The sequence below is a fragment of the Gallinula chloropus genome (genome assembly GCF_964237585.1).
Source record: "Gallinula chloropus genome assembly, chromosome: Z".
Classification (NCBI taxonomy): Eukaryota; Metazoa; Chordata; class Aves; order Gruiformes; family Rallidae; genus Gallinula; species Gallinula chloropus.
This window is the reverse complement of record NC_140089.1, coordinates 45,587,700-45,615,251: the sequence shown is the minus strand read 5'-3', so window position 1 is coordinate 45,615,251 and position 27,552 is coordinate 45,587,700. Positions and strand designations below refer to the sequence as shown.

The following is a 27,552-nucleotide window of genomic DNA, read 5'->3' as shown; positions in this document are numbered from 1 at the left end:
TTACCAACTGTAATACAGATGCATTAATTTATGCCTGAAGATGCAGGTTGTAAGTTGGAAATATGATAGTCTGTTCTTAGGTGAAGAGTGTTGGTTTGAATTTGTGGCCCATATACTTGTTATCTTTTAATAAAACTCAGTGCATACAATTTGTATGCATGCTTTGTCAGGTGGATCATCTAGGGCCAAGTCCACAACTCCAAGTTTGAAAAAATAACTGTGAGCCTTAGCAGGAGGTCTGTGGGACTAATTATTTGCAAGAACACCTCAGAAAATGTTGCTAGGAAAGAACAGGATATGTTAAAAATAATCCAAATATATGTTTTACATTTTTTTAAAAAATACTGTCTTTATAAAAGCAAATGTACACACTCATATTTTTCTAGGAGATGGGAATTTAAAGTAACACAAGGAAGATACTTAGTGCACAAATCATAGTGAACCTCAAAATCGGCTTAAGTTAGGAAGAGCTTAAACCATTTTTCGTTTGTCATTCCACAGCAGCAGATGGGCCCCAAGACCATTTGATGCAGAAAAATATTAAAAAGATGTTGCATTTTCAATAAATGATGTCTCTAGGAGATAAGACTATTAATGACATATATGGGTAATGTGTCTATTAAAAGGCTTATGAATTGCTAGAGGTCATACCAAGAAATGTGTTTTTTCCTTTCTTATCTTGACAGTTTTGAAAAAGGGAGATTAAGAGCTGAACTGAGATATTTGAGATAAAATTATGAATGTACTTCACCTGCTATTTATTATTAAGAAAGTTAACAGAGAAAGAATCTGTGTCATAGAGCATAGGTTATAACATGGTTTTATTACAAATACAACATTTGAAATAGTTTTTGTTGTTTCCTTCTTCTAAGGGGAGAAAACTATGCTCAGTAATATTCAGACTAAGATGAATAACTAGTTGCTTTGAACTGTTTCTTATCTTTGTAATAGTATCACTGTAATATTTTACCATTGTTAAAATATGAAGTAATTAGAACGGAATGCCAGTTTAAGAGGGAAAGGGAGGCTTGGACCAGGAGATCTGGTTTTCCCTAGCAGTTGTGGTAAGAGAGAGGTCTGTGTTCCAGGGGGCATGCATCCAAGAGAGAAATGGAAAATGTTAAGTCTCCTGGAGGCCAAGGTAGTTCAAAGTTACTTAATCACTTTCTGAGACTCACTCTTGTGGTTTTAGGGATCTTACGGCTTTTTTGGTATGTTTGGAAAAGAGGAGTTGTCATTCCTCCTCTAACCTGTGCAAATAATCATCAGGAACTTTGATCACTGCAAAGACCATAGTGTATTCCTTCAGATGAAAGACATCTGATGGTGATTAAAGTATGTATCTTGTTTATACTATTCCCATTAATTTTTTTCTATATTTTCCCCTGATCTTTCAGGAGCCTTTGTGGCACTTTTCCTCAGTCACTATATGTGGAATTTGCCCTTGCCTCTAATCAAAGGTTTATATCATAGAGGGTCTAAAGACATTTCCTCAGGAAGTGGCCTGGAGTGGGTGGAGATGAATGGGCTTTTACCCAGTCCTTAATTTTTTTAAAATGTTTTTTTATTTTTTTCATTCTGCCTTGCTTTTGGTACATCCTTCTTCCCTCCTTTCCTAGGTGGTGGCACACTGGTTAGTGTAACACTTCATATTTATAGCCAGGAGACAGTCTGTGCTTTTCACAGAAGTATCTGTGCAGCCAACTCGGGGTAAAATTGTTGAAATGGTACAGACTGCCTCATAAATTTGGTGGGGAAGAGTGCAGTAATGGCTATATGTGTTGTGCTTCCAACAGCAGCGTTGTGCTGCTTAATTTTGTGTGACAAAGCACCAAACAACACCAGGAGAATGTGTAGAATAGGAGTTTTGAACTTTCTTTAATACTCGCTGCAGAGATCAGAATTTGAAATAAGATTTTCTGCTAAGACAGCTGTGCCTTATTTTGATGTTTAGGGCTTACTTTATTGCTTTCAAAACCGACTATGAACTATTAAACATCCTTAAAGAAAAAGGGAGATGTAATGCATTTAAATCGTAGGGTCATCGGAAATGTTCAATGTGTGCAATCGACTAACAAAGTGACAGATGGAATTGTAGAATTTTAGTGCTCTCTAGATACATGTCTAATCCACAATTTATACAGGTTTTGGGCTTTAAAGATACAGAGAAATGACTTAGCTCATTATAAAGATGCGGGGCGAAAAGGTGGCGTGTCAGGCTGTATATTTTGATAAGTAGGTTAGTGTTTCAGTGGTAGTAGATCTCCTTTCACTGTAGCACTGGCTATACTGTGAGGCAAAATGTTTTCACGAACGTAAAAAAAAAGAAGTATTTAAAGTATCCAGTTTTCAAGCCATTTGTGCACATTAAAAATAACTTGCTCTTCATGTTCAATGGTTTTCTTGTTGGACAATGTAAGGGGACTTGCCGAAACAGATGCAATAGATTATAAGAAGACTGCAAGTATAATAATTACAGCATGGAACAGACTTTGCTGGCAGATAGAGCGATGCAGCGCGCTCTTTAATCATAGTGCTTCCCATAGTGTGGGTGGCCGCGGCCTGCAGACGGTTCAGTCAATCCCTTCTCCATGCAGCAGCGGTTGTAAAACAGAGCTGAAGTAAACAGCATTCCACACAGACTTTTAGGGGGTTTTCATTTCCAGAAAGTATAGCTTCCCTTCGCCCCCTCCTTTCGGCTGCTTGCTTCTGTCAGCTGTAACCGTACTACGGGTCATGCATCCTACCACATCAGCTCTGTTCGAGATAAATGGTGTAGAATGTAATATAGACACACTCTTCAAAAAGCTTCTTGTTTTGTTTTGTTTTTTCTTTAAAATGTATGCTACTTGAAAGCCTGAATGTTTTGTTGTTTTCTGGCAAAAAGAAGTAACTTCTGCACTTAAGTGCTGTGTAATGTTTCACCGTTTTTTAAGTGTCTTTCATCATGATTGTTTACATTCTCCAACTTTTTTGCTTCAGTGCTCAGTGGTGTTTTGCTGTTTCTCCATAATGTCCTACTGTCACTCCACCCATTATCTCACCACTTTTCCTCAAACCAAAATGAAGCAGAACTTTTTTTTTTTTAAAATTTAAAAAAAAAAAATCTGGTGGCCTGTTTACTGCTTTGGAAGCTGATTTCACCTCTGTAGTGTTTGACATATATTTGTCTGGAATCTTGAGTTCTGTGAAACAGATTTAAATGGCCACTCTTGGTGTCATGCAAATACTTCCACAGCAGTTACGAGCCTCTTTGGAGTATGCAAAACCCACTGCAGTTGAGAACAAATTCTGCAATTCTGTTACGTAGGTGTACAGACATTGAAGGATACATTTTGATAGATGAGTTTTTACATTGCATTTAAACATTTGTGGAATTAAGTATGTAAATAAGCCTGAAAAGACTTTCACTGGATAAATGATAGTTGAACATCAGTTTTCCTTTGAATGCAAGCACAAAGCACAAGACTGTTAGATGAGATCTATGCACACTTTCAGATCTGACATTACTAGAGCCCAGTGACTTAATGAACTCCTAATGTGGTACAGGACCTTTCAACTTTTAAATTACTGGTTAAAATTCAGTTTCGAGAATGAAGTCTGTTGGCTTTGTAATGTGTCCCAAGGGAGCAATGAGTGATAAAGGCACTTTCATTGGTTCTTTGTGCTATTTGTTTGTGTCCCGGGTACCAACTGGAGAGTCAAATGGGCTCCTCAGAGCTGCTGGCCCTCTTTATTCCTGTCCCTGGTGTGCACATGCTGCCTGTTCACCAAAGATGTGGGCCGGAGATGGAGTGATTTCAGAACATTTGTTTAATGTTTTTGTCCAGCTGTGTGACTGTGCTGGGTAGACATCCAGGGAAGCCCACTTCTCCCAGAGATAATTGCTTAAGATTTGACAGAGATTTGACATATCTGCCTCCTAAACTTGTTAATATAGAGTTCTGCCTCTAGTAGGTCAAAAAGCAAGATGCTTGGGTCTGGTTAGAGTGGCTCTCCTCTGTGGGAAGCAGAATGTTGCAGTGGGAATTGGCATTGACTGATGAATGAAAGACAAGTAAGTAGTTGATACAGTAGTAGTAGATATTGAAGAATTCTGATAGAATTGTGTTCTAAAACAGTTTTATGAATAAAGGACAAGAGCGTGAAGGGATATTCGTGGAAGAAGAGATTTGAGCTGATTCTCATGTGAAGAGGGAACATTTAAGAATGAAGATGGGTTTTCTTACACAGCACAGAATCAGTTTCTGACGTTTATTGTCCTAAAGTTTTATTGAGTTCACTGACAGGTTTTTTTCTTTCTTTTCTTTTCTTTTTTTTTTTTTTTTTTTGTTTGTTTGTTTTGGTGGGGGGAGGGGTGCGGGTGGGTTTTTTTTAGTTTTTGGAAACTCAGCCAGAAGGAGTTTCTAACCTACTGAAGATTATACATCTAAATTATTATATAGCCTTCTCACTATAACCCCTTTGTGAATCATCTTTCTAAGCTGATTTAGACCTTCTCTGGTCACCTATAGATAATTGCATTGGAAGAATGTAAGAGAATTTGCAGTGTTTGCACATTTGCAAGTATTACTATATTCTTCTGGAAACAGACCTCTCTTCTTTCAGAAGTAGATAATTCTTCAGGTTAGCTTGGCATCGATGAGTATAAATAATTTCTTGGCTCCTGGGCCAAAATAAACAAAAGCTAAGTATCTCAAAGAACAAAATGAGAAAGTAAGGATCTTGCTTTCCTGCAAGGGTGCCTGAGCTTTAACAGCAAGTGTCACAATTTGCTAGCCAGCTGATATTTCTCAGAGCACTTTAGTAGTGCCAGGTGGCTCTAGTAAAGAATAATGATTTGCTACTGACAAACAGAGGTTTCTATTTGAAGAAACTCTGTGGGCTTCAGATACTTTTGCTCAAACTAATACAATTAGTGGCCAGCAGTTGTTGCATCCCATTATAGGTGTATTTTGTGCTTTTTTTGCTAAAAGGTTCAGCAGATATTTTTCTCCCCTATAAACTTTTAACAGCTTGATACCTATGACGTCTGAACCCAAGTGATTAAAAGTAATTTCTCCTGAGTATCATCCTAGGTGGTGATATTTGGGTATTTGCCAGTATTGGAAGTATAAAAATCTGACACTGGACACATGAATTTATTGAAAAAAGCATATGTTTGGGATTATCTTTTTTTCTAGAAATTACTGAACTCAGATTAAAAGTGAAACAACCTTATAATGCATTCACTCTTTCTGAATTTAAATTTATACATCTCTCTTTCCACTTTTTTTTTTTTTTGGTGGATTTAAGGAATTCTTCTGTGGCAAGCTTGTATTTAGGCTTTTGAAATTTGTGGAAGGAAGAGGTAAATTAATTCTAAATGTCTGGCTAGTTAAACCAAAGGGCTTTAAAGCAAAAAAAAAAGAAAAAGATTTACGGTTGACTCTGGTAAAGCTATTGAATTTCCTTTTGTAAGTTAGTGTAAATGTGTGTTTTATTTCAGCAGCAAAAGTCTCCCCTTTTTTTTTAATACAAAGAGTAATAGCACATTCTAGGTGGGTGTTTCTTAAAGAGAAAGGAGAAAGAAAAGAGGAGATTTGAAACTGCTTTTCCTGTCTGAGGGCAAGAGAAGACTCAAAGCTTGCCAGCCCCACAGTTCTTTAGCTTCTTTCTTATGATTTCCAAAGGTTTTGTTAGTGATTTGCAGATGGAGCTTAGGCTTTGGAACTCATCCATTAAAAAGTTGTGTGGTCTTAGCCACAGTAGTAGTGCAACATGTTTTTCCTATAGTAGTTTCGCAGAAGTTATCTGAGCTTGAATTGGTGAGGGAACGACAATGCAGCTTCCCCTCACCCCACTTCCCACAATTTGCTTTGCTGCATATCATTTGGAAATTAGGATCAGGTTCATTTTGCATTGCATGGAAGCACGTAACATTCTATCAGTTTAAGGAACAGAGGTAGAATGAGAGCATCGTGTTTTTAATAAGCGACATGTAACAGCAAGATTAATGCAATTCATAGCATACATTAATTTCTAAAGAAAAAACATGTATATCTGAGTGGGTGTGTGAGATATTTTTTCATTACATTTTTTCTAGTATTTGGCATATTTTGCCATTCCTACTTTAAAGGGGGGAAAAAAAGCAAATTGGAATTATGGTTGCTGAAGCAAGTTTAAGGAAATTTTCCTAATTTAAGAGCACAAACAGTAACGGGTCACCTGACATGCCTCAGGGGCAGAACAGGGTGGAGGGCTGTCGCATCAGGTACAGTGTGGAGAACTTCCTGCAATCCATGTTTTCCTGTCTGTGAATATGTGAAAAGCAGTGAAGTCCATTCATCCGGCAACATTAATTTTGTGAAAGGAAAATATTCTTCCTGGACTTTTTAAAAAACTCTTAAATAATACTAACTTAGTCTAGTCATTTGTCTAAAGATTTTCTGTAACCTGATCACATGCTTAAACGGCAAGACCCTTGTCTCTGTAGGAGTGTTTAGCAGAATTATTTGTTTACAATCAACTAGTCTTTCATGGTTATCAATAGAGATTAGATGTGGGCAGATGTCAGATTGTCATTCAGAGTGAATAAGGGGAAAAATGAGAAGCTCCAATAAATCCTAAACATGTACTTGTGGCCGACAATTTTTTTTAGTGTGCTGGTATAGAATTTAGCTAATGAAAACCATCCCATAAACACATGTATCCAAAAACTCTGCTGAAACAAAAAAAACTTCCTGACAGTAAGTGTCAGAAAGAAATGTAGGAAGAACCCCCTCCCCACCCTATACTTAGGCTCTGGTCCAGTAAATTACTGAAGAATATTCTAAGCTTTCTTAAAGTTAGAGTTGAAACTGGTTATTTGTTTGTGGCAAAACCTCTGAGTGGTTACTGAAATAGACTGGGTTTGGTGAAGTGGGATGCTGGGTTGACTAGCAAATCACTGAAATATACATGTGTGCATAGTATAAAAAGTTTTGTCTATTTGGAATCTGGCTTAACCAAATTTAATTTTAAAGTTGAAATTGGAGATTTTGATCAGACTATTGATGGTAAGTAGTTAAAGGCATTTTTCTACTACCTTATAAAATACACTTTCACATTCTGATAATAATTAAAGTTGTTCATAAATATATGCCATGCAATCTCCCCTAATTTATGCACTGAAATATAAAATGTTGAGTAAACACAATTGTCCAGAGTCAACCAGTGTTTGAAATCTATGTTTAAAGCTAAATGATGTTTTACTGCTTTATTTTCTTTCACATTTTGGTTTTGGTTTGTGGAAACTAAGGACCAAGTTTCCTGGAACTAAGGAGCAAGTGAGCAAGAGGTCTTGTAAGCAAAATTAAAAGTCACAGACTTTATTATGGTTGGATGTGTGTGTGGAAATAATATGAATTGTGTTATGTCAGCATCCTACTCACATAATTGGTTTCATAAACATTCAAGTCTGAATGAGCATGCTGCCTATCATTTACAGACTTAGCCACTAGATTCTCCAGAACCATGGGTTTATTTCATAGTAAAAAGGTTCTAAAAATACCAGACCTGTTTGTGTTACTGTCAATCATTTCATCTACAGATACATGTATGCAATACAATAAAGCCCTTAAGCTTTCAGATAGGAGTCTTAAAGAAAATATTGCTAAAAGGTATTTGAAGGAATTCAGTTTGAACTGCGCTGCTGAAAGCTAGCAAACCAACAAATTAATTTACATTTAGACAAATCAGAGCAATATATGTATACCTTGCTTCCTGAGGATTCTTTAAATAACTTAGGAAGTAATTTGGGATGTTAAAATTGTACCTATTTCAAGAAACAAACAGTACATATTTTATAGCTTTTTTAAAAAAAAAAAGAATGATTAGAAATCATGTTGTCTCATTTATCATTAATATTGTAATTGATTACACAGCTTTAAAGTATTTTTAAAGCCAGGTTGGAAATAGAATTAGATCTCTTGTTTTCTAAACCAATGTTGAAAGCAACGGAGCATCTGACTGTACAGGGAACCCCTAAGAACAAAATTGATATACATACTCTTGGAATCATTGCCATACAAGAAATACTCATTCCAAAATCTGAAAGAATGCAGAGAGGAAATAGCATTTATTTCTCATCTTTCCTCTTGAATAAGATTTAGTTTTTCTTATTATACCTGCTTTTTCTTAGCAGAGCTGAGGAAATCTGCTTCCTGTTGAAGCAGATGGGAAGGTCAGAAATAAGCCTGTTACTTGACCAGATTTCAAGAATTTACCCCTGGGTATCCATGCTGTATGAATTCCAAGACATTCACATAGATCATAATTTTCAACACAATGTCATTAATGATCTCTTCTCAAAAAGTAGTGGTTCTCTGTGTTTCAACGAGAATATATTAAAGAGACAAGGTATAAATGGATAGATCCTTCTGTTGCCTCCTGTTCTACCTGTTGCTTTGGGCGACTCGTCCAAGTTGGCAAAAAGAGCCCAGTAGTGTTTAAAAGGCTTAAATGGCTCATCCCCGTGAAACCAACCATCTCCTCCCTTCAAAACATATTGGTCCAGTTGATTTTCACATCTGCTTCTGGGGATATTCAGAATCATAAATACTTTGAAGAGACTGTGTTGAGAACTTTCCAGAAGCAAATTGGTTTATCTGGTTCCCCTGGAATGCCTTTGAAACTGTGTCATAAATCCTAGGGCAGTTGCTACACCACTACAGTTACTAGCAGCAAAATGGCCATGTGGTCCTGTAATAAAAATCAAATGTTATTTCTGTGTTGATGTCTGATTTCAGAGGTAAATGTCTTTAATTTGGGCTTCTATATCCCCTGTTACAGAAAAGAAGGGGGAAAATGCTTCAGAACTTCTGGATCCCTGCTTAGTAAAGGCAGTATCAGAAGACTAAGGCACCTCTTCTCCCTTTCTGGAGTTGTGGACACTAGCTGAGTTGGTGTCTGCCCAGTGCTGTGCTTCTTATCTCAGTGGAGGGGCAAATTCTGGTCCAGGAGAATAATTTCCAGGCTTTCATTGATGCCTGTGTTCCAACAGAAGTTTGTCTTTGAGAAACAACCTTCGTGAGGAAACCTAACAAATCACTAGTAGTGCATGGAAATCACCCTTCATGAATTAAAGAGGAATATCTAAACAGTTGGTTTACCTTCACTGAAAAGTGCTATCTAGGAAATGCTCTTTAGATGCAGGTGGATGGTAACCAGGAAACATAGTGATTTGGTTTCTCCATTTGCATTCTCTGAAGTCTGCAGTTTCAAGTCTATTCTCATGCCTTTCACTTTCCCAGAGGGAACTAATACGGGACAGCCTTACAGCCAATTGATAAATCAGAGTACTAAAAGTTACATCAGGTCTCCTCTGCTATAACACCTGTTAGATACAAAGCACTGTGTTTACGCTGATACAGTGAATGATTGCATGTCTTCGTGCAAATGCTCCCAGGATTATCTGCCCCTTAAAGATACTAGAAATTTCTATGCAGCAGTGATTGAGTTGGCTATAACATTACTCTGTACAAATTGCATTAATGAAGTAAAGCCCCTGGCAAGGTTGTTCAAGGAAGTAGATCATTGTAAGGGCTTTATGAAAATTAATTGGCTCAGTTTCAGGCTGAAAGGGATTATGTTGCAGAACTTTAATCCAAAACCACAGGGATGGATGTATACTCTTACAATTAGAAGCCAAGTGGTTTCCTTCCTGTTTCCTACTTAATGAAATAAAGAAATGAAGAAATGGTGAGGGAAGTAATTCCTGATATCACAATATGCCTGACTGCTATTCATTTTATAGAATCATGAAATATCCTGAGTTGGAAGGGACCAGCAAGGATCATCGAGTTCAACTCCTGGCTCCAAACAGAACCAGCCAGGTCAGAGCATGGGACTGAGTGCATCCTCCAGATGCTTCTGGAACTCAGTCAAGCTTGGGTCTGTGACCATTTCCCTAGGGAGCCTGTTCCAGGACTCTCTCAGTAAAGAACCTCTTCCTAATACCCAACCTAAACCTCCCCTGTCGCAGCTTCATGCTGTTTCCTCAGGTTCTATCACTGGTCGCCAAAGAGAGGAGATCGGTGCCTGCACCTTTGCTCCCCCTCGTCATGAAGCCAGAGACTGTGATGAGGTCTCCCCTTAGCCTCCTCTTCTCCAGGCTGAACAAACCAAGGGACTTCAGTCTCTCCTCATAAGACTTCCCCTGCAGACCCTTCCCCATCCTCTTTGCCCTCCTTTGGACACTCTCCAGTATTTTTGTGTCCACCTTGATATTTTTCCCTCTGCATGTAGTACTTCTGCAACAGCTCATCTGTTTTTCTCACTTGGAGAATATGGCATTAATGGGTTAGACAGTGAGTGGTAATTGACTTACTGACAGAAATAAGTGATAATTATGCGGATCTCAAATTGTCTACTTTGCTGGAGTGGAGTAGGATTCGTGAGTGAGCTCATCAGTACAGGAATGCATTTAGTAATTGATAATGTTCCCATTGTGTTCATGAATACCTTCTACTGCATTTGGGATGATTCCTTAGAAGTCATTAGTCTCAAATTACTGGTCTCTTTTACCCCAGGAATCCAAACTGTGCCTTTATAAAATGTTATGGTTTTTTCCTTTTTCATGGTACTGTGGAACTTCATAAATTGAGCCGATTACTACCTTTGCATATTTCTATAGCATCCTATAAGAACCTCTGTGGGAAAATCTCCTGAAATCTTCTAGATTTCTCTACAGTATATTCTGAAAGAGTTGGCTTCAAAAGGGAAAGGAGAAGCTTACATGTAAGAAAATACTGGTTTACGCTCGGTTTTGGAGCTGTTTCTAACCAAGTTCTGCAGTACAATGTGAAATAACTGCCGAAACAGTCCCTTTAGATCTGAGCATTACTGGAATTTAAGAATTGTGAACTTTGAAGCTTGAAGTAAAACCAACAGTTTTCACTGTCATTTGGTTAAAATTAGCAATTCCTGGTTTGCACTGTATTTTTGATAATCAAGTTGTTGATGTGTAGGATGAAAGAGGATGGACAATCATAAGAAAATGATTACCCAATGATCTTTCTGTTTCCAGTTAGGATATTTCAGAGGATATCTCTTGGAATGGTTTGCTTGTCTTTCCATGTTCTAACTGAAAAATAGGGTATCTTACAACAGCAGAGTATGCCTTGTCCATCTTTCCTGCTAAGGGGCTGGAAAAAAATAACTGGTTTTAAGTGGAGGTTATTAGGTATAAGCTTTATTTCTGGCCATTATACTACCCCTTCCACACTATTTATGGTCTTAGACAGAAGTGTACAGTTACAAGAGGATTAAGTGATGGAGCAGCAGAAAGCATCTTGTTTTCTTAAGGAACAGTTTGCCTTATACAAATGATAGAATCACAGGCTGATTTGCGTTGGAAAGGACCTCAAAACCCATCTAGTACTGTCGTGGTTTTACCCCGGCTGAGAGCCGAGATCCACGCAGCTGCCTGCTCCTTAAAGGAAAAGAGCAGGGGGAGAAAGGTGGGGGGGTGTATAAGAGAAGGGAAAAGGACGGGGCAAATAATAACCCCAAAACCAAGAAACCAAAAGCCCGTGGGCTGGGATAAGGATAGTTCACTAAAATATAACAATGCTAACAGGACTTTAGAGCAAAAAAATCTATGAAGCTGTTGATACACAAAGCAGTTTCTCACCGAACCCACAACTCAGGCCGTGCCACCCAGAGCCGTCCCGGAACCCGACCGTCCCCCAAAAACCGTGCGTCCTGCAGCCGCCCGCTCCTCCTCCCATCAGCCCCCCTTTATACTGAGCAGGACGTAACTGGCGTGGAATACTCTCTTTGGCCAGTTTGGGTCACCTGTCCTGGCTTCGTCCCCTCCTTTCTCATTAATAGAGAAATATGAAGAACTGAGAAAGTCCTTGACTGCTTGACACAACTAGAAACATCAGGGTGTTATCAGCACTGCTCCCATTTTAACTCTCAAACACAGCATTCCATCCGCTGCTACAAAAGAAGTTAACTCCGTCCTGACCGAAACCAGGACAAGTATCAATCCCCCTGCCAGGGGCAGGGACACCCTCCATCAGAACAGGGTGCCCAAAGCCCCATCCAACCTAGCCGTGAAAACTGCCAGGGAGGGGGCAGCCACAGCTTCTCTGGGCAGCCTGTGCCAGTGTCTCTGGGCTACAGGCACACTGTCAGCTCTTCCAATTTTTCATCCACCTGTAACCCCCACATCCTTGGCTGCACGGCTGTTCTCAGTCCAGTCTTTCCCCTGTCTGCACTGAAAGATTGGATTGGCCTCACCCATGTGCAGGACCTTGCAGTCAGCCTTGTTGAACTTTGTGAGCTTCACACACGCTCATTCCTTAAGCCTGTCCAGGTCCCTCTGGATGGCAGCCCCTCCTTCAAGTGAATGAACTGCACCACACAGCTTGGTGTCATCTGCAAACTTACTCAAGGTGCATGTGATCCCACTGTCCCACTCAATCCAATCCCATTGACAAAGATACTGAATAGTGTTGGTCCCAGTATGGATGCTTGAGGGATACCAGTTAGTAGTTTTCACCTGAACATTGAACTGTTTATTGGAACTCTTCGGACACAGCCATCTAGCCAGTTCCTCATCTATCTGACAGCTCATTCATCAAATGTAAAAGAGAATGGTCAGTATTTACTTTTCTTTCAGACATGTCTCTAGTAATATATAGTAGTAAAAGAATTATCACTTACAATCAGAGTTCTGTGTGGTAAATGAACTATATTTTCTAGAAAGAAAGAAAGCTTCCTGGACATGTTTTGGACCAAAGAAAGCATTTAAACCTTGAAGGATATATGCTTTAAATTATCGTTACCAAAGTTCTTGTCTTTGTTGCATGTAGGTGTGTCTCAGGCTTTGTGCTGGCAATAGCATCTGTAAAATGAAATACATAAGATACAGACCTGAATTCTAAATGTTTTTCACCTTTAACATATACCTTTCTTCTATATATACTCAGTACCGTCTTCCATTTTGTCTGCAGTATCTCCTGACCCCTGTTTCCCTTGTCCCCTTCTGGCTGTTCAGAGGGTTTGTGTATTCAAAAGAAAAAAAAAAAAAAGCTATCTCTAAAATCCGAGGAAGGATTAGTAAAGTGCTCAGCACAGGAAAACAATCCAGCCAACCCTTGCCTCCAACTAAACAGAAGAAAACAGGGAAGTTTGAAGTTGTATGCAGACTGATGATTTGTAGTAATTGTTTCTTTTCTTTTCCCTCTTGATTGGCTAACAATGATTGGTACACAAGGATAGGGGAAAAGAAATTTTCAGATTGCTCTTCATGTAAAGAATGCTTGATTAGTTTTATCCTTAGGAAGGTCTGGATTAGGGTCACTAGATAATGTAGTTTGTAGTGTTACAGGTGACTATATGGACTTTTAGGCTACTCCCTCATTTAACTGTCATTAGCTGCTATGCCAACCTGTCAAATCCTTTTCAGGTCTTTTTATGTTTGATCTCACAGGTGAAGCTTTTTGCAGGTCTTTCACTGAGCAACCCAACAAATGTTGTACTGTGCCATCCCCCTCATTGCCTCTAGCAGAAGTGGCATCCCAGGTTGGTTGTTGCTAACTCCTTTATTTTGTTTTCAACTTGTGGTTTGATCCCTGATCTCATTCTTCTCAGCAAACCACCCTGTTTTGTAGGAACTACTTGCCTGTACCCTTAACTGTCTTCTGAAAACAAATTTTAACTTTAGTAGTAGTTGTGAAGGAAAATGAGTATACGTGGCTCCATAAATAGGCTAAGGCTAGTTTGGAGATTTAGCTTTTGCTTTTGACATATTTAGATGCTCGTACATTTGGAAGATTCACCTTTTTGTGTCCTTTTCTTAAGAATGCAAAAGTTGTGTGTGCATATTTCATTGAAACTGTGTTACTACTGCCATTTTCTTGCTCCTTGGTTTCAGGGAAATGAGTGGATGGCAGTAAAGGAGCAGTTTCCCCTGCTGAGGGCTCTTTGGGGAAAAAGGTTAACAATGAAAATAAACCCAGATATTTAGACAATGAACATAAGTCTGCAAGGTAGTAAAATAACTCTAACCCAAAATACAATAAACAATGTGTCCCAAATGCTTGTTACTTATTTTGATAGTGAGGAATGTTCATAGACCTTTGGTGTGCTTCTGCTTCATTGAATCTTCTCTCTCATGTTAATCGATCAGGGAATACATCTAACTCCAGGACTTTTGAAGCAGTTGGTTAGGGATGTTCAGCATGCATTAACATTTGGGTTGGATTTCTGAAAGCAGAAACTGAGCTAATCGATTTTTTTTTTCTAGTCTTGAATCTTTCAGCAGATCCCTCTTTGTGAAAGAGTTTGTTAGAGTGAAATGCCCTAAGACGGTGGAAGTCACAGAGCTTTCATCTGAACTTTTCTTTTAACTACATAGTTTTAAAATGAAGGTCTTTTTCAGGGCTTGCTAATCCTGACCCTCTGTTACAAAGGGGTTTATACTTATTGCCATTCAAATTGTAATTTAGTTGATACTTTAAATATCAATGACATTTACAGCCCTGCAGTGAACCTCTGGAATGGGAACACAGCTGTTATGTCACCGTGCAGCAATAGAGGACAGGAGAAAAAAACCCTGACAAAGTCAGAGCAGGTCACTTCACAAACAGTATAAAACTACCTCTGTTCAGCTGTGACAGCAGGATGCTCACACAACAGGTTTTCTACATGAGTTCAATTGGGAAGGTGCTGGGGTGTAAGATCTGTCCGAAAGGGAGCAGTGCTGTCGTAGCTCCTCAAGCCGGGAAAGCATGCAACCGGAGTGCTTGTCCAGAGCCCATGTATCAAACGTGTTAATCTGACTGTACTCTGAAGCTGTCATCAAAGGGTTGTTCTCATTTTATGTAGTAAGCAGATTTTATTAAATGTGACTCAAAGCCTTCTGTGGTGACATCGCTATATAAGTAAATGTCGAGCTAAAATTTTACTGTTATCCTTTCAAGATAATATGGAAATGAAGAAAATTAAGTTGTGAGGCCAGAACCTGGGTCCTGTCAAAAATACCAGGGCCTCTTGAAGATGTGATACAGAGAAGTAAACGTTAACTTCATGCTTTCTCTTCTTCATCACGGTACTGATCAAGACGCCGCAGGAGCTTTTTGCTGTGTAGCGTGACTGCTGCACTGATGATACCAGACTGAAATGGCTCAGAGAGCTGAGACCTACCAAAGGTCTCTCAGGTTTTGACACGGATGGCTCACGTTGCTCTTGCATGACTACTGAAACCATATGGTGTGTGAACCCACATTTGATTGAACCAGCTGCAGCATTTTCCTCTTAGTTGATGGGACCTACCTGCTTGTCTGTGTTGATGTTGTAAAATGGCCACAATGGATCAAAAGGTCCTAGCCCAGATATATTTTGATAGCAGCCAGTTCTTTTTATGCAGCATGTTGCAGCCTAATACTTTTTTTCAATTGCCCTTCTGCTGATTTCTTACAGAGTTTGCTGTGCCATCTCCTTTCTTCTTCTAAGTGGGAAAGCAATGAAGCCAAAACCAGTGCATTCATATCAGCTCTTGGCTACACATCAGCAGATTATTATAGTCACTTAGTTAAAAATGTAAGTATTTTCTGCAATTTAGATTTTGTTAATAATAAATCACCAGTTTATAAGCACACATATAGAACTGTCATTGTTACAAGGAACATGAACTGAACTTTGTTTATCTTTTCTTACCTCAGTTACTTTTACAGCCTTTTAAGGGAAAAAATGAAGTGGGAGATCTCCGGACAAACGAGAATTTTTTTTATTAGATTATACTGTAATAGACATTCATAAAACCAAAATTCCTCTTCATGCTCTGTTATACAAAAAATGTCTGCCCTATCATCAATTTTTTTTCGTCATGAAGTTTAAATTACTGTTTTGTGTACTAGAATGTAATTTTTGGAATGTTTTTTTCATACTGTATGCACCGCATTAAAATTAGACATGAGCCCTAAATCTTAGGAAAAGTATCTTTTACATTTAATATATAAAAATAATGGGAATATGTTTTATAATATGTTGATGTACATTGAATAAAGCATATAAAAATATTATTGGTGCCTTCTGAAAATTTTACCTCAACTCTTGGGGAAACAGAGCTAAACTAAATAGCTTCTGCTTTTTCAAAAGTGGAAGGTATATAACACATGTTCAAAAACATTTTGCAGCATTCAGTGATCTGGACAGCTTTAATTTGTCACCAATAATTAACAAGTTAAAAAGATCAAACTCAGTGAACAGGGAAGGTCATTAACTTCTGTGGTGTGTCAGTCACACAGAGATCCATGCCACTAACATCTGCTTATTTGCAGTATTTATTTTATTATTTTATTTTAATATTTATTTGATTTTACAGGTAGTCTTTTCATTAGTAACAGAACTCAGAGAAGATAAGTTCAGTGGACTTAACATTCAGGGGAGGTAGGTGTTATCTAAACTTCAATTTGATATGTTTTGGTTTGGATTATTGCAGTTTGGTGAGAACCTTCTTACTGTCTTGGGAAACTTAGGCTTCAGTTGGAACATTTTGGATACATATGTAGATAATTTCAGGTGTGGGCAAGCTTATTAAGTTTTGCTTCACATAATAGTTACTTAACCTGAGAGTAATAGATTGGTTTTGGTTGGAAGGGACCTTCAAAGATCATCTAGTCCACCTGCCCTGCTGCAGGCTTTGACATCTTTCATTCAATCAGATTGCCCAAAGCCCCTCCAACCTGGCCTTGAACACTGCCAAGGAGGGGCAGACAGCTTCTCTGAGCAGCCTGTGCCAGGGCCTCACCGCCCTCACAGGGAAGAATCTTTATATCTGTTCTAAATCTACCCTTCTTCAGCCCTAAGCCAGTGCCCTTTGTCCTTTCCCTACCTGCCCTTGTAAACAGCCCTGCTTCAGCTTTAGGTACTGGAAAACTACAACAAAGTTCCCCTGGAGCCTTCTCCATGCTGAACAAGCCCAATCCTCTCAGCCTGTCTTCATAGCAGCAGTGCTTCTGCCTTCTGATGATCTTTGTGGCCCTCCTCTGGACTTCTTACAACAGCTCCATGTATTTCTTGCACTGGGGACCTCAGCGCTGATCGTTTAATACGACAGAATAGTAGTTACTTTGCACTCGTTATTAATGATAAAGTTTGTCCATGTTTGTTAAACAAACCTCTCATTTTCCTTCCACTTGTTCCTTGATCTGGCACCAAACAGTGATGTGGCAATACTGTGTGTTTCATATGCAACTGTTTTAAATGATGCAAATAGTATTTCCACCATTAGACTGCCTCCTTGGCCTGGTTTTCTGAGGGTGGAGGTCTGAGAAAGTGGGTGGGAAGGAAATTGCAATGTGCTTTGGGCAGATCTCCAATCCAGATTATCAGGAGATGCTAATAATCACCTTATGGCATTGTGTGGGCTGTTTCTACATGTCTAGCTGTAGTCATTGAGAATCATCACCTGCTTCATGCTGCATGAATACAGTGAATTAAGCCAAAATACGTGACCGTAAAAAAGGAAATACATTTGACTGGTGCTACTGTTGTCACTAATTTTTGCTTGACCAAGCCTTTACAGTGATCTTGAAGTGGAGATCATAGTCTTTTGGGAATACTTAAAAAATTATCATATTTGAATATGTCAGTAGATGTCTGACTACAGGCAAATTGTTTTCCAGCTAAAAAACAAAAGCAAAAATAAGGGTAGATATTTTTAATATAATCTATATACTCAAATCGTGTCTTCTCTTTTGAATGTATATTCTGTTTGTCTTCAGAGTACAAACTGCTGATATGATGATATGAGATTTATGACCTATTTCACTTTAATACCAAAATCATGGACAATTAATGAGGAGCGTTGTTCAGTACAGAAACCAAAACACTCACGTTTCACAAAGCAGGAGGAAGCAGACTTAGCTGAAAAGCTGGTGAGACCGTTGGGGAGAGAAATTCTTGATTTCTACCAGGAGAAAAGGAAAACTTTGAACTAAGGTGGATTTTTTTTTAGTGTAGAAATTGTGATACAGCTGTTCATTCAAGTTGCAGAGACAAGTGTAGTTTGCAGTTAGAGGTGTGTACTGTCTTATTTCTCTGTTAGGTGATGCTTACAGCAGCACACATGACAGTGTCTGTGTAAATTCATTGCATGCAGTGGAATGCACTGTGCAGTATTCTCTGAGAACAAACTTTGAACATTATGTAGAAGAAGAAAGTTGCATTTGCAGGGTTTTTGTTCTGAACTTAAAAGTAGAATCAAGTAAACTGTTAAAGTTTTCTAATTCTGGGTACAGAATTAGAAACATAATTTTGTAAAGAGAACTGATTTAAAGAGTCTGAGGTCCATGAACTTTACTGCACTGTAAGTACCATTGTACTGCACATCGTACAGAACACCTCACCATAAAACTGTATCTCAAAGTATTTCAGCATAAGAAACCTTAAACACATATTTGGTTTGGTACTTACTCAAAATGTTGGGTCTTTGAAAATGTGTCAGATGTGTAAACTGCAGTGGTACCCCATGTCCACAAATCATACCGCTTCTGTCGCAGCATATGCCAGTGACTGTTAGTGGTTTGAGAGTAGCTTTAATACTTGCAGGGCAAAAGTGTTACCTTACTCAGAACAGTCTGTAGTATATATCCTGTCACAGTTCCTGGTGGCTCCCAAAGAAAAGTTTTGAGTTCTTGCAAAGAATAAAGCCCTTTTAGTGAACCTTGCAGTCAGAAGAAGCTTGCAGGAACTCAAGGAATCATTTTACAAACAACCCAGGGCGTTTTAGATTGCTAGACTTCAGTATTTCAGAGCTCTTGGTCTTACATAAATGTCTTCCTGTTGAAATGGCATCTAGAAAAAATTGTTGCTTCGTGTACTAGAAACTGTATATACTCTGGGAAACTTGATATTTCCTTTTGCAAATATTTTCTTTTATATTCTGCCTCATTTTCCTTTTAGGTCGAAAGGTTCCATTGTAATAATTTCAAAGCATGCAGTTTTAGGGAGGAGGTCAAGTGAGCGGTTCACATACTAAGGTCCAAAAGTGTTCTGTATTCCTTTCACTGTAGATCTGCAAAACAAAAGGTATTTGGTTGAGCACTTGAAGACAGCAGGATTCGTATTGGAGTTATCTCTCTTGAGGGGAGAGTTCTCAAGGAAGCAACAGGAGACCTTAGAAGCATCTTGGTGGTTCCTTGTGAAAGTCTAACAAACCTACACTGGAGATGTGAATCCACATAGTCTTTCTTATATGTGCTCCACTGATCTTGGGGAAGATAAAGCACTCCCTGCTAGGAAGGGTGTGATGACAGTGCAAACTCAATTCAACTGTCTGCACTCCAGAATTGGGTTGACATCCCTCACATGGTTTGCCTTGAGCACTAAAATATAAAAATTTTACCTGTCTCCTCCTTAAGATTCTTCAGAAATGACATGTCAACAGTCATTCCAATAAGCACTTTTTCTGCAGGTTGGTATGCATCTCACACATTTAACCTCCTGTTATTAATCTAATCTTCTTTTATCAGTTTAAAAATTAAAGCTTTGACTTTTCTGAAATACAAACTGTATTTGTTTTTCCCTCAGAGTTTCAGCCAGTCGTGTGAATGCTGTGTCCCTTTTCTGCCTCCCTCTCATTACTTTGCCTGATCTGACTCCACTGGTGGAAACTCTCCTTCTTTACCATGGAGGTGCATCAAAAGAAGTTCTCAGTTCAGAGTTTCTGGAGGCAGTGAATGAGGCCTTTTTAAAGTAAGTGGCATGGTCTCTATTATTTTTATGCTCTTTTCATAAATATTATGAATGCAATTAAATGCCCTTTCTCTGGTTTTGTATGCTGAATGTACTGTAGATCTTCTGCATTCTAGGAAAATATTCCCCTTGCAGTTGAAGAGCAGACCTCAGGTGGTAGGTCAAAGCAGAATTTTAATTTGCTGATATACAAATTACAGCATAAAAGCTCTAAATTTTAGTTGGAGCTTTGTCCAAACTTTTCTGTAAAATGGAGACTAAAGTCTTCACTAGATTTTAGAAATTTTTTGAAGATACTTAACTTTTATAGAAATGTTATTTACCTTTCATGTAAGTGTAACAACATTCCTAACTGGACATTTTTGAGAGACATCTTTATTTTTCTGTGCACAAGATAGATCCTTATGTTTGAGTGGTTGCATATTTCTCTGTTCTGTGAAACTGGTTCTCAAGATTCTGGGTTTTTTTCTGGTTTTCAGTGGATTATTTTATAATGAATCTGATAGGAGCAATTTGTGAAATCCAGCTTTGCTTTTTTTGCTGCCACTAAACACACTGTATTGATAAAATCAATGTAAGGTTGAAAACCAGCTGAGTGAAGCTGAACATCTGCAAGGCTGGCTATGCCAGGGAAAGAAAGGCGTCAGGGAAAATACAACCAACTTTTGCTTGAGAGTTGCTTTATTCAATTTGTAGCTATGGGATGGTGATGGTAATATAAACATTTTTTAAAGTAAATACTAGAAAAGGGCCTTTGTGAACACTTTAGCTCAGTTTTCATTTTTCTCCTTTTTAATCAAAGTTTTAATTGCTTCCTGAGTGCCCAATATCATAATTTCGGTGATGTTCCAGTGAAGATTGTTATACTGCTCCTTTGAGGGCTCTGGCAAAAACAAATAATGGAAGAGCACGTGCTACTAGAACGGGAGGAAAGCAAGTGAAAAAGGAACAGGAAGGTCTGATGTGGAAGATGTGTCCCAGAAAAGAGGGAGCTGTCTTTCAGTCGTCTGTGTGGCTTCAGACTGGATGTGTTCTACATAGAGTAAGGCAGTTTGGAAAACTTGAAGAGCAAGTCCACAAGTTCAGCAGGGATGGTCTACACTGGTGTCAGTGAGCCAATGCGCAGCCCATGACTACATACATTTTCCACTTCACAATGTGAATGTGGTTCTTCTGACCAAAATAAACATCTCTTTGCTTAAATTTTTTGCTATTTGTTTATTGCAGTGAACAAAAATAGTTCAGGTCTTAGGGCTCTTGACTCTCGCAGGGCCCTTTACAGAAGCGTATGGCTTCCCGTAGAGCTGATGCAGGCTCACATGTGCTTCGTCTGATATACTCCTGGCCTATCGCTGGAGCTCATGTGATGTTACCATGAATGTGCTTGTGTTTTAGTTTTTTGTGCCCTCACTTAACCAAGTGAATTCTGTGTTCCTAAGTTTGTGTTGTGGGCATGCGTTTCCCCACTGAACAGGGCTGAAGGAAGTACCGTTGTCCGGGTGGAGCCATATGCAGGTTCAGGCACAGAAGGATGATAATCCCTGTAGTTTACTTCCTGTATGTTTTTTAAATCTCAGAGTTGGAACACCTCTATGTGGGCTTGTTAGATTTCTTTTCCTGGCCTATCAGTATCTGTCATGCTGCGATGAAAACAACAACAAAAAGGTGTGGGGCAAGATTAAATAATCTCCTGTCGTTCTTAATTTGCTGTCATGGGCATATCTGCATAAATAGGGATAATTAAACACAACCTTCAAATTGAGCATTGCTTAACAGTTTCGAGGTGTTATCTACTTTGATACATTTCTTGTCTAGGCACACTTTTAAATTAGTCTGTTACATAGTTTTGAATGGAAAAAATAGAGCTTTGCAATGGAAACCAGACTACTGCAGGCTGTTATTTAGACAAACATATGATTAAAATACTGATGTTGATAATAGATCCTATAGAGGTGTTAAATATCTTCCTGATGATATTTTTCTTTTTTACCGTTAGCCTTAGTTTGCCTGTTCTCTTGAGCCTAACTTTAGCTTTTTTAATCTTAGCTTGATTTTAAACCATATATTTCTCATTATTTATGTATTTTTGATTATTTATTTCTTTTGTTTGCAACTACCATGATAGCTGCAAATGAAATCCAAGATGTTTTGTACTGTGATATCTCTAGTTCTTGGGTGGTTACTTTAGTGTATTTTGATTTGTGCTGGTCCAGAGAAATTACAGTATTGCCTCAAAATAAACTGTGCCTTACATTTCCTATTGATACAGTGCTATACTTCAGCTGAGCTATATAGCTGAAAGATTTAGGTGAAGAGATAATAAACCTTCCTCTTCCTCATTTTTGGTTTTTGTGGGTTTTTTTTCCTTATTTTTCTGCAAAGACAGGTAATTCTTTGATTTAGCCAACAGTAAAATTATCAGAGACCTTCCTGCGTATCTGTCAGTTGCTGACACTTTGGGAGCTGATTGGTGTGCGGGAAGCGGCCTGGGTTTGAAAGAGCACGACTGTGGGGCAGGACGTTTCTCTAGAGAGGAAGGGAGCTCCAGGCTTCAACTTTCCATTTCCATTTGGTGGGATCCATCATAACTAAGCTTTTAGGGTTTAAAGAAATGTGATATGGTTTTGTTTATAGATGATGACATTTTCCTGTTGTTCTTTGCCATCATTTGATACTGAATGGCATATACTGTAAACAAGATTTTCTCTCTCTTGCTGCAGTTTGATCTTTGTGTCTTCTTTTCCCCCATGTGCCTTTAAAAAAACCCCCAAAAAACCAGACCACACACACATTTTTGTCTTCCTTCCAGTTTCTCAGGGAAAACATTACTTTCTTCTCCAAACCAGGAAGAAGATCTCCCTTCCTGAATCAGCTGTCTTCAGCCTCTGGCTTCGTCACTTGCCAAGCCTTGAAAAAGCTACACTATATCTCTTAGACCAGCTGGTTTCCATTCAGTTGAATTCACTGGAAGAAGTGGTTTGTGTCATAAAAGACTCGTTACTGGTATGTATGAGATATAGTCGATTTGGTACTGCTAATTCATGCTTCAGAAGTGGCAGAGTTTTCAAATGTGTTAGCATCTTTGAGAGAAATGGTCGTCATGTGGCACGTCACTTGTTGATGTAAAGGCAAATCTTGAGTCAAAGGGCACTAAATTTTTAGGTTCTTTACACTGCATTGGTAGAACAGAAAAAAGATTTCATCCAGTGATAAAGATGAAGAATGGATGGAGAGATGAGAATCTGGCTGGTAGGAGTGCAGAGTACCTGCCTCTGTCTTTAAAAACTGCAAACTTTGGCCAGGCAGGAATCTGCTTTTACATCACTCTCTGACCCCTTGGGAGTTTAGCAATTTAAATAATCAAAATTCCTTGTGCATTATTTTACTCTGGACTGTTTGGTTACTTGGTTTTGTTTGCAAATCTGAATAAAAATTCTTAATACTAAACATAAGCTAAACCATAATTAAAGTTTGTTTTGAAATGCTGCATTATGCAGTGCACCTAAAATCTTTCCTATGAGAAAGCATGGCACAATGCTTTTTCTGTAGTAATGAGCTAATTTGCCACTCTATATGTAAATTTAACTACACTGTGAAATAACACGTGCTATGTACTTACATTTTATATTTCATAAAATGGATAGAACTAAAAAATGGTACATGGCATATTTTATTCAATCTATTAAACTGATCATAGTGTATGCACTTCAAATAGGAAAAGAATGATACCTTTAAATAGTCTTCTTTTTTAACTGACTATGTAGATTTGTATTTTAGGGATCATAGAATCATAGAATCATAGGGGTTGGAAGGGACCTCCATTGTAATACTTGCAAATCTCATAAATGCTTGATGTCAACAGCACTTCATATATTATTCCAGAAGACAAGGCCAGTGCCTAATTTTTCTGTATTAAATGCACTGTGAGTTGAATACAATACATCATACCACAAGTGGCTGCTGAGGAAAACATAAAAATATCTAGGTTATATAAATATAAAAGAAGTAAAATCTTGGAGTATTTTTGTTAAAATTGTGTTACTGATGTATATCAACAATGCTCATATTTACTTTGTCTTCACATCCTGATCCATGAAAAGAATGGAATGTTACCATGCTAACACACTTAGCTGCTTCTTGCCTCTGCACCAAAGACTTTTTGCTTTCCAAATAAGACATTCAGAATGTAAAGACCAGTGCAACAGCTTTGAATGCTGGTTTAGAGAGGACATCCTGTGGACAAGGAGTGGAATGAATGAAGGCATACAGGAAGGAGCATTTGAAAGATGGATATTGCTGACTGATAAGCAGTGATAGGAGGCAGGGTGCATAAATGGGAGATAGAGTACCAATTAAAAAGAACAGGATGAGAAGCTTCAGAGGGGCAGTGTAGAAGAAAAAGATTTGATGCAGGTTTTGTGTTACAAAATAAATGATATTTTATACAATTTGTACATGGTACTGTAAAGGTACTTGTGTGACGTTAGGTGAGCCAGCACTTTGAATCCAACAGTATGATTAATTTAGCCCACCTGAAAGACACTTTGATATTTATTTAGGAATATGGATATGCATTTTTTGGCAGTAAGGTTATGGTATTTGTAGGATGTGACATGTTTGCCTCATGGGTGTGGTAACAAAAAGTGGAATTGTGAGACAAAACTGGATTTAGACCTTTTTTTTCTATTTGGAAGAAAACCTCTAGAGTACATATAGGCAGAAATGTTAGTGATTTGATTATAGTTTATGATGAGAAGGAAATTTCAGTGAGCTCTTTTATAATTTCCTTTATCAGGGTCATTTATTTAAACAAAATAGCTTTATACAGCAACTGAACTGTAAAAAACCCTCATAGAGATCTATGGTACCCAGATAGTTATAAACCACCATACTTCTGTTATCAAAGAAACTCTTACATTTTAATTACAGGAGTAATTCTAGTGTGATAGTCCACTAACTTGTCTTTTATACTGTGTGTTGTTCAGGTTTGGGGTTTTGGGGCTAAACTGGAATTAATATTGGAAATTCTGTAGTGATTCAGAAGTAAGTAAGTGTCTTCCTTTCTGGAGTATCTTTAAGGTTTGCATGTATGTGTGCATTAACAAATAAAATTTAAATAAATACACATACTAGAATGTTGTGCTTTACTAGAAATTAACAGTTATGAATATAACCAGCCTGGCGCCCTTCTGCCCGCTCGAGCTCTCCCCACGTGCTGCTGTAAATTGATTCCTATAACCCAGGAGGAAATGAGAAAAGTGGGAAGTCTGTACGCTCCCCAGGATTACAGAATAACCTATTTGCAGGGCTATGGAGGCATCTTATTAGCAGAACTTTAATGAAGCATTGCAGCTGGCCAAAACCACAAGTTGCTTGCCCCACAAACAAATTTGTTTCACTGGGAGTGAGCCAGTGGGGAGGCATCAGTGGGGTGCAGCACAGGTGATGCTCGTCTTTGTATCTGAGGCAGGCTTTATGGTACTGAACTGCCCAAGTCATAGAAGTGTGTCACAGGGTTGGAACTAGATGATCTTAAAGTCCCTCCCAACCCAAACCATTCTGTGATTCTGTGATTTTTAAAGCATGTGTACATAAAAGGAGATGAGAATGGATCGGTATCAATCATAGTTGTGTTCAGTTCGTTGACAGCTTCCAAAAATAGTTTTATTTCTTTCAAAGTTACGTTGCAAGAGAAGTGCAATAGGTTAAGAGGGCTTAGAATTTGTCAGCTTCTCATTTATAGACCATCTGTTGTTGCTGCCTTTTCTTTTTCCACCTTGTCAGTTTTCCCAAGTCCAGCACAGAATCGAAGTCGCCTTTCCCTCTAAAGCTAAGGCTCTAGCAGTGGGGTCTTCCTTTCTCTGACATTACAGAGAAGATAAAGTTTTACTATTTAAAACTAAATCTTTACATTTTTAAATAAAAACTAAGGATTTACTAAATATTTGCTAAAACCTAAAGATTAGTTTAAAATAAAAACTGAAGATTTAGTTTTCAATATGGCAACTCTTGTTTCGCCTGACAGGATAACAAGCAGGAGACTGCTCTGGTTCCTGTGCCCTTGCATTGCCCTCTTGCTGTGCCTTATCCCCAAGTTTTGAGTCAAGCTGTATTCGCACTCACCTTTCATTGTTAGCTGCCCAGTGGAACAGCCATTAATTAGGGGGAAAGCAGGAAGGAGGCAGAGAGAAGATGAGAAGCTTCTTTTCTTGTTGCAGTTTGTCCAGGCTAAATTACAGCTATTTACTTTGGTATTGCCTACCTTCAAACCCTGTGTTGTTATGGTAAAATTTTTGAAACCGTGCACACTAATTTATTAATAATGTTCAGGAGCCTTTTAAAGCTCTGCTAAAAAAGATGTTTGGGCTTTTGAAGTAAGTGTATGTGTGAAAGCAAATATGGTATAAGAGGCAGGTGACATTTCTCCCTTTTACTGGGTAAATATAAATTCAGGGAATACAGGTAAATATAGAATTTGGCAATACAGACGTGTAATGCAGCAGTGTGAGATGTCATTAACTGTAGTAGTGTTGCATCCGATGTCAGTCTTTTACTGTGTGACTTTGAGTGAGATTTGCTTCCCTAAGTTTATTCTTGCTTGTATTCTATGACATGAACAAAACACAGTGTATGATTGTTAGTGTGTTCCTCTTTCTGTGGTTTACTTGCATCCTGTAGCAACAAATGTATCTTTTGTACTTCCTTATTCAGTTCTGGCTTTCTGTTTAAAATTAGTTATTTAGGATTCTTTTTTTTTTTTTTCCTGATATTACAGGTACAAGAATAGTGTAGTCCTATAGAACTTGCATACTTCAGGTCACAGTGTATTTTTCCTGTTCTATTTCTTTCAAAAATCCTGGTGTGTTTGTGTGCTGTCATCTTCTGAAGAGGCACATGTTCTTAATATCCGTGATCATGGTATCACACATGCAGCTCCAGCTCCCTGTGTTTGGATCTCTTCGGTTTGGTGTGTGTTGTCCTGTACGTGTTTGGCATGTTTCCCAGGTGAGGGAACAAGCTCCCGGTGGGCAGCACGCTTGGACTTCTGAGCTTTCTGTGAAAACATACTGCATGGTCACAGGCAAGATGAACAAAATGTAAAATGCCTTTATATTTTGAAAAAATAAGGAGATAACATCAGCAACCTGAAAACCCTATGAGAATCCCTTCACCAGTTGATAATCCCTCCCGAACTCCACAACCGCTGCTGGCTGCAGCAGGATGATGCTGCTGCCTCTAGTCTTGCTACACAAGAGGCACGTCCTCAAATTGCCTTGGAGACCTTGGCACTATGATAGCATTCTTAACATTGAGTGCATCCAGATCAATTCCAAGCAGTCCATTGATCCAAATCTTGCAGAATTAGATGATAGCAGGGGCTTAGGGTTGGGTTTCGTGTATGTGTGTGTGTTTTGTTTTCTCTTTCAAATGCAAGTGATGAAATTCATATTGATTTCAGTAGTGCAGATTAAGTACTAGGGGCTATTAACTCTGATTTCTCGTAGTGAGTACTGTGGGTTGCTGCTTTCTGGCAGGAAAGGGTAGAGAGATTTTAACTGCTGCATACAGAACATTTATTTTTGTGTTGTTCAGATGTATGATTTGATCCTGGTAGGTGGCAATGTGCTGGTGGACCCAGTCTAGTTAATGCTCATCTTGTCTTAAGCAGCAGTGGGTTGGTGCATCAGGGTGGAAGTTACGTGCACAGAGGTAGGCAGAGAATATCTGAGCAGGCAGCGGGGATATGTCTGAATTCGACTGTTTAGCTTCAAAAGCTGAAAAGTGTCTCACTTTCTGCTCTGACACGACTGCAGAACGATG

The 27,552-nt window shown here is 38.5% G+C and overlaps 1 protein-coding gene across 1 annotated transcript in view; it reads left to right on the top strand.

Annotated features, from left to right (window-relative positions):
- The window catches only part of FANCC (FA complementation group C), a gene marked incomplete at both ends in the record, with an annotated part of 71,524 nt that overhangs the window by 24,759 nt on the left and 19,213 nt on the right, over window positions 1-27,552 (top strand). The window contains 4 exons of the mRNA XM_084277946.1: window positions 15,454-15,573; window positions 16,358-16,422; window positions 19,567-19,731; window positions 22,578-22,734. Coding sequence (XP_084134072.1) covers window positions 15,454-15,573; window positions 16,358-16,422; window positions 19,567-19,731; window positions 22,578-22,734 — 507 coding nt within the window. The remainder of the gene's footprint in view (window positions 1-15,453; window positions 15,574-16,357; window positions 16,423-19,566; window positions 19,732-22,577; window positions 22,735-27,552) is intronic.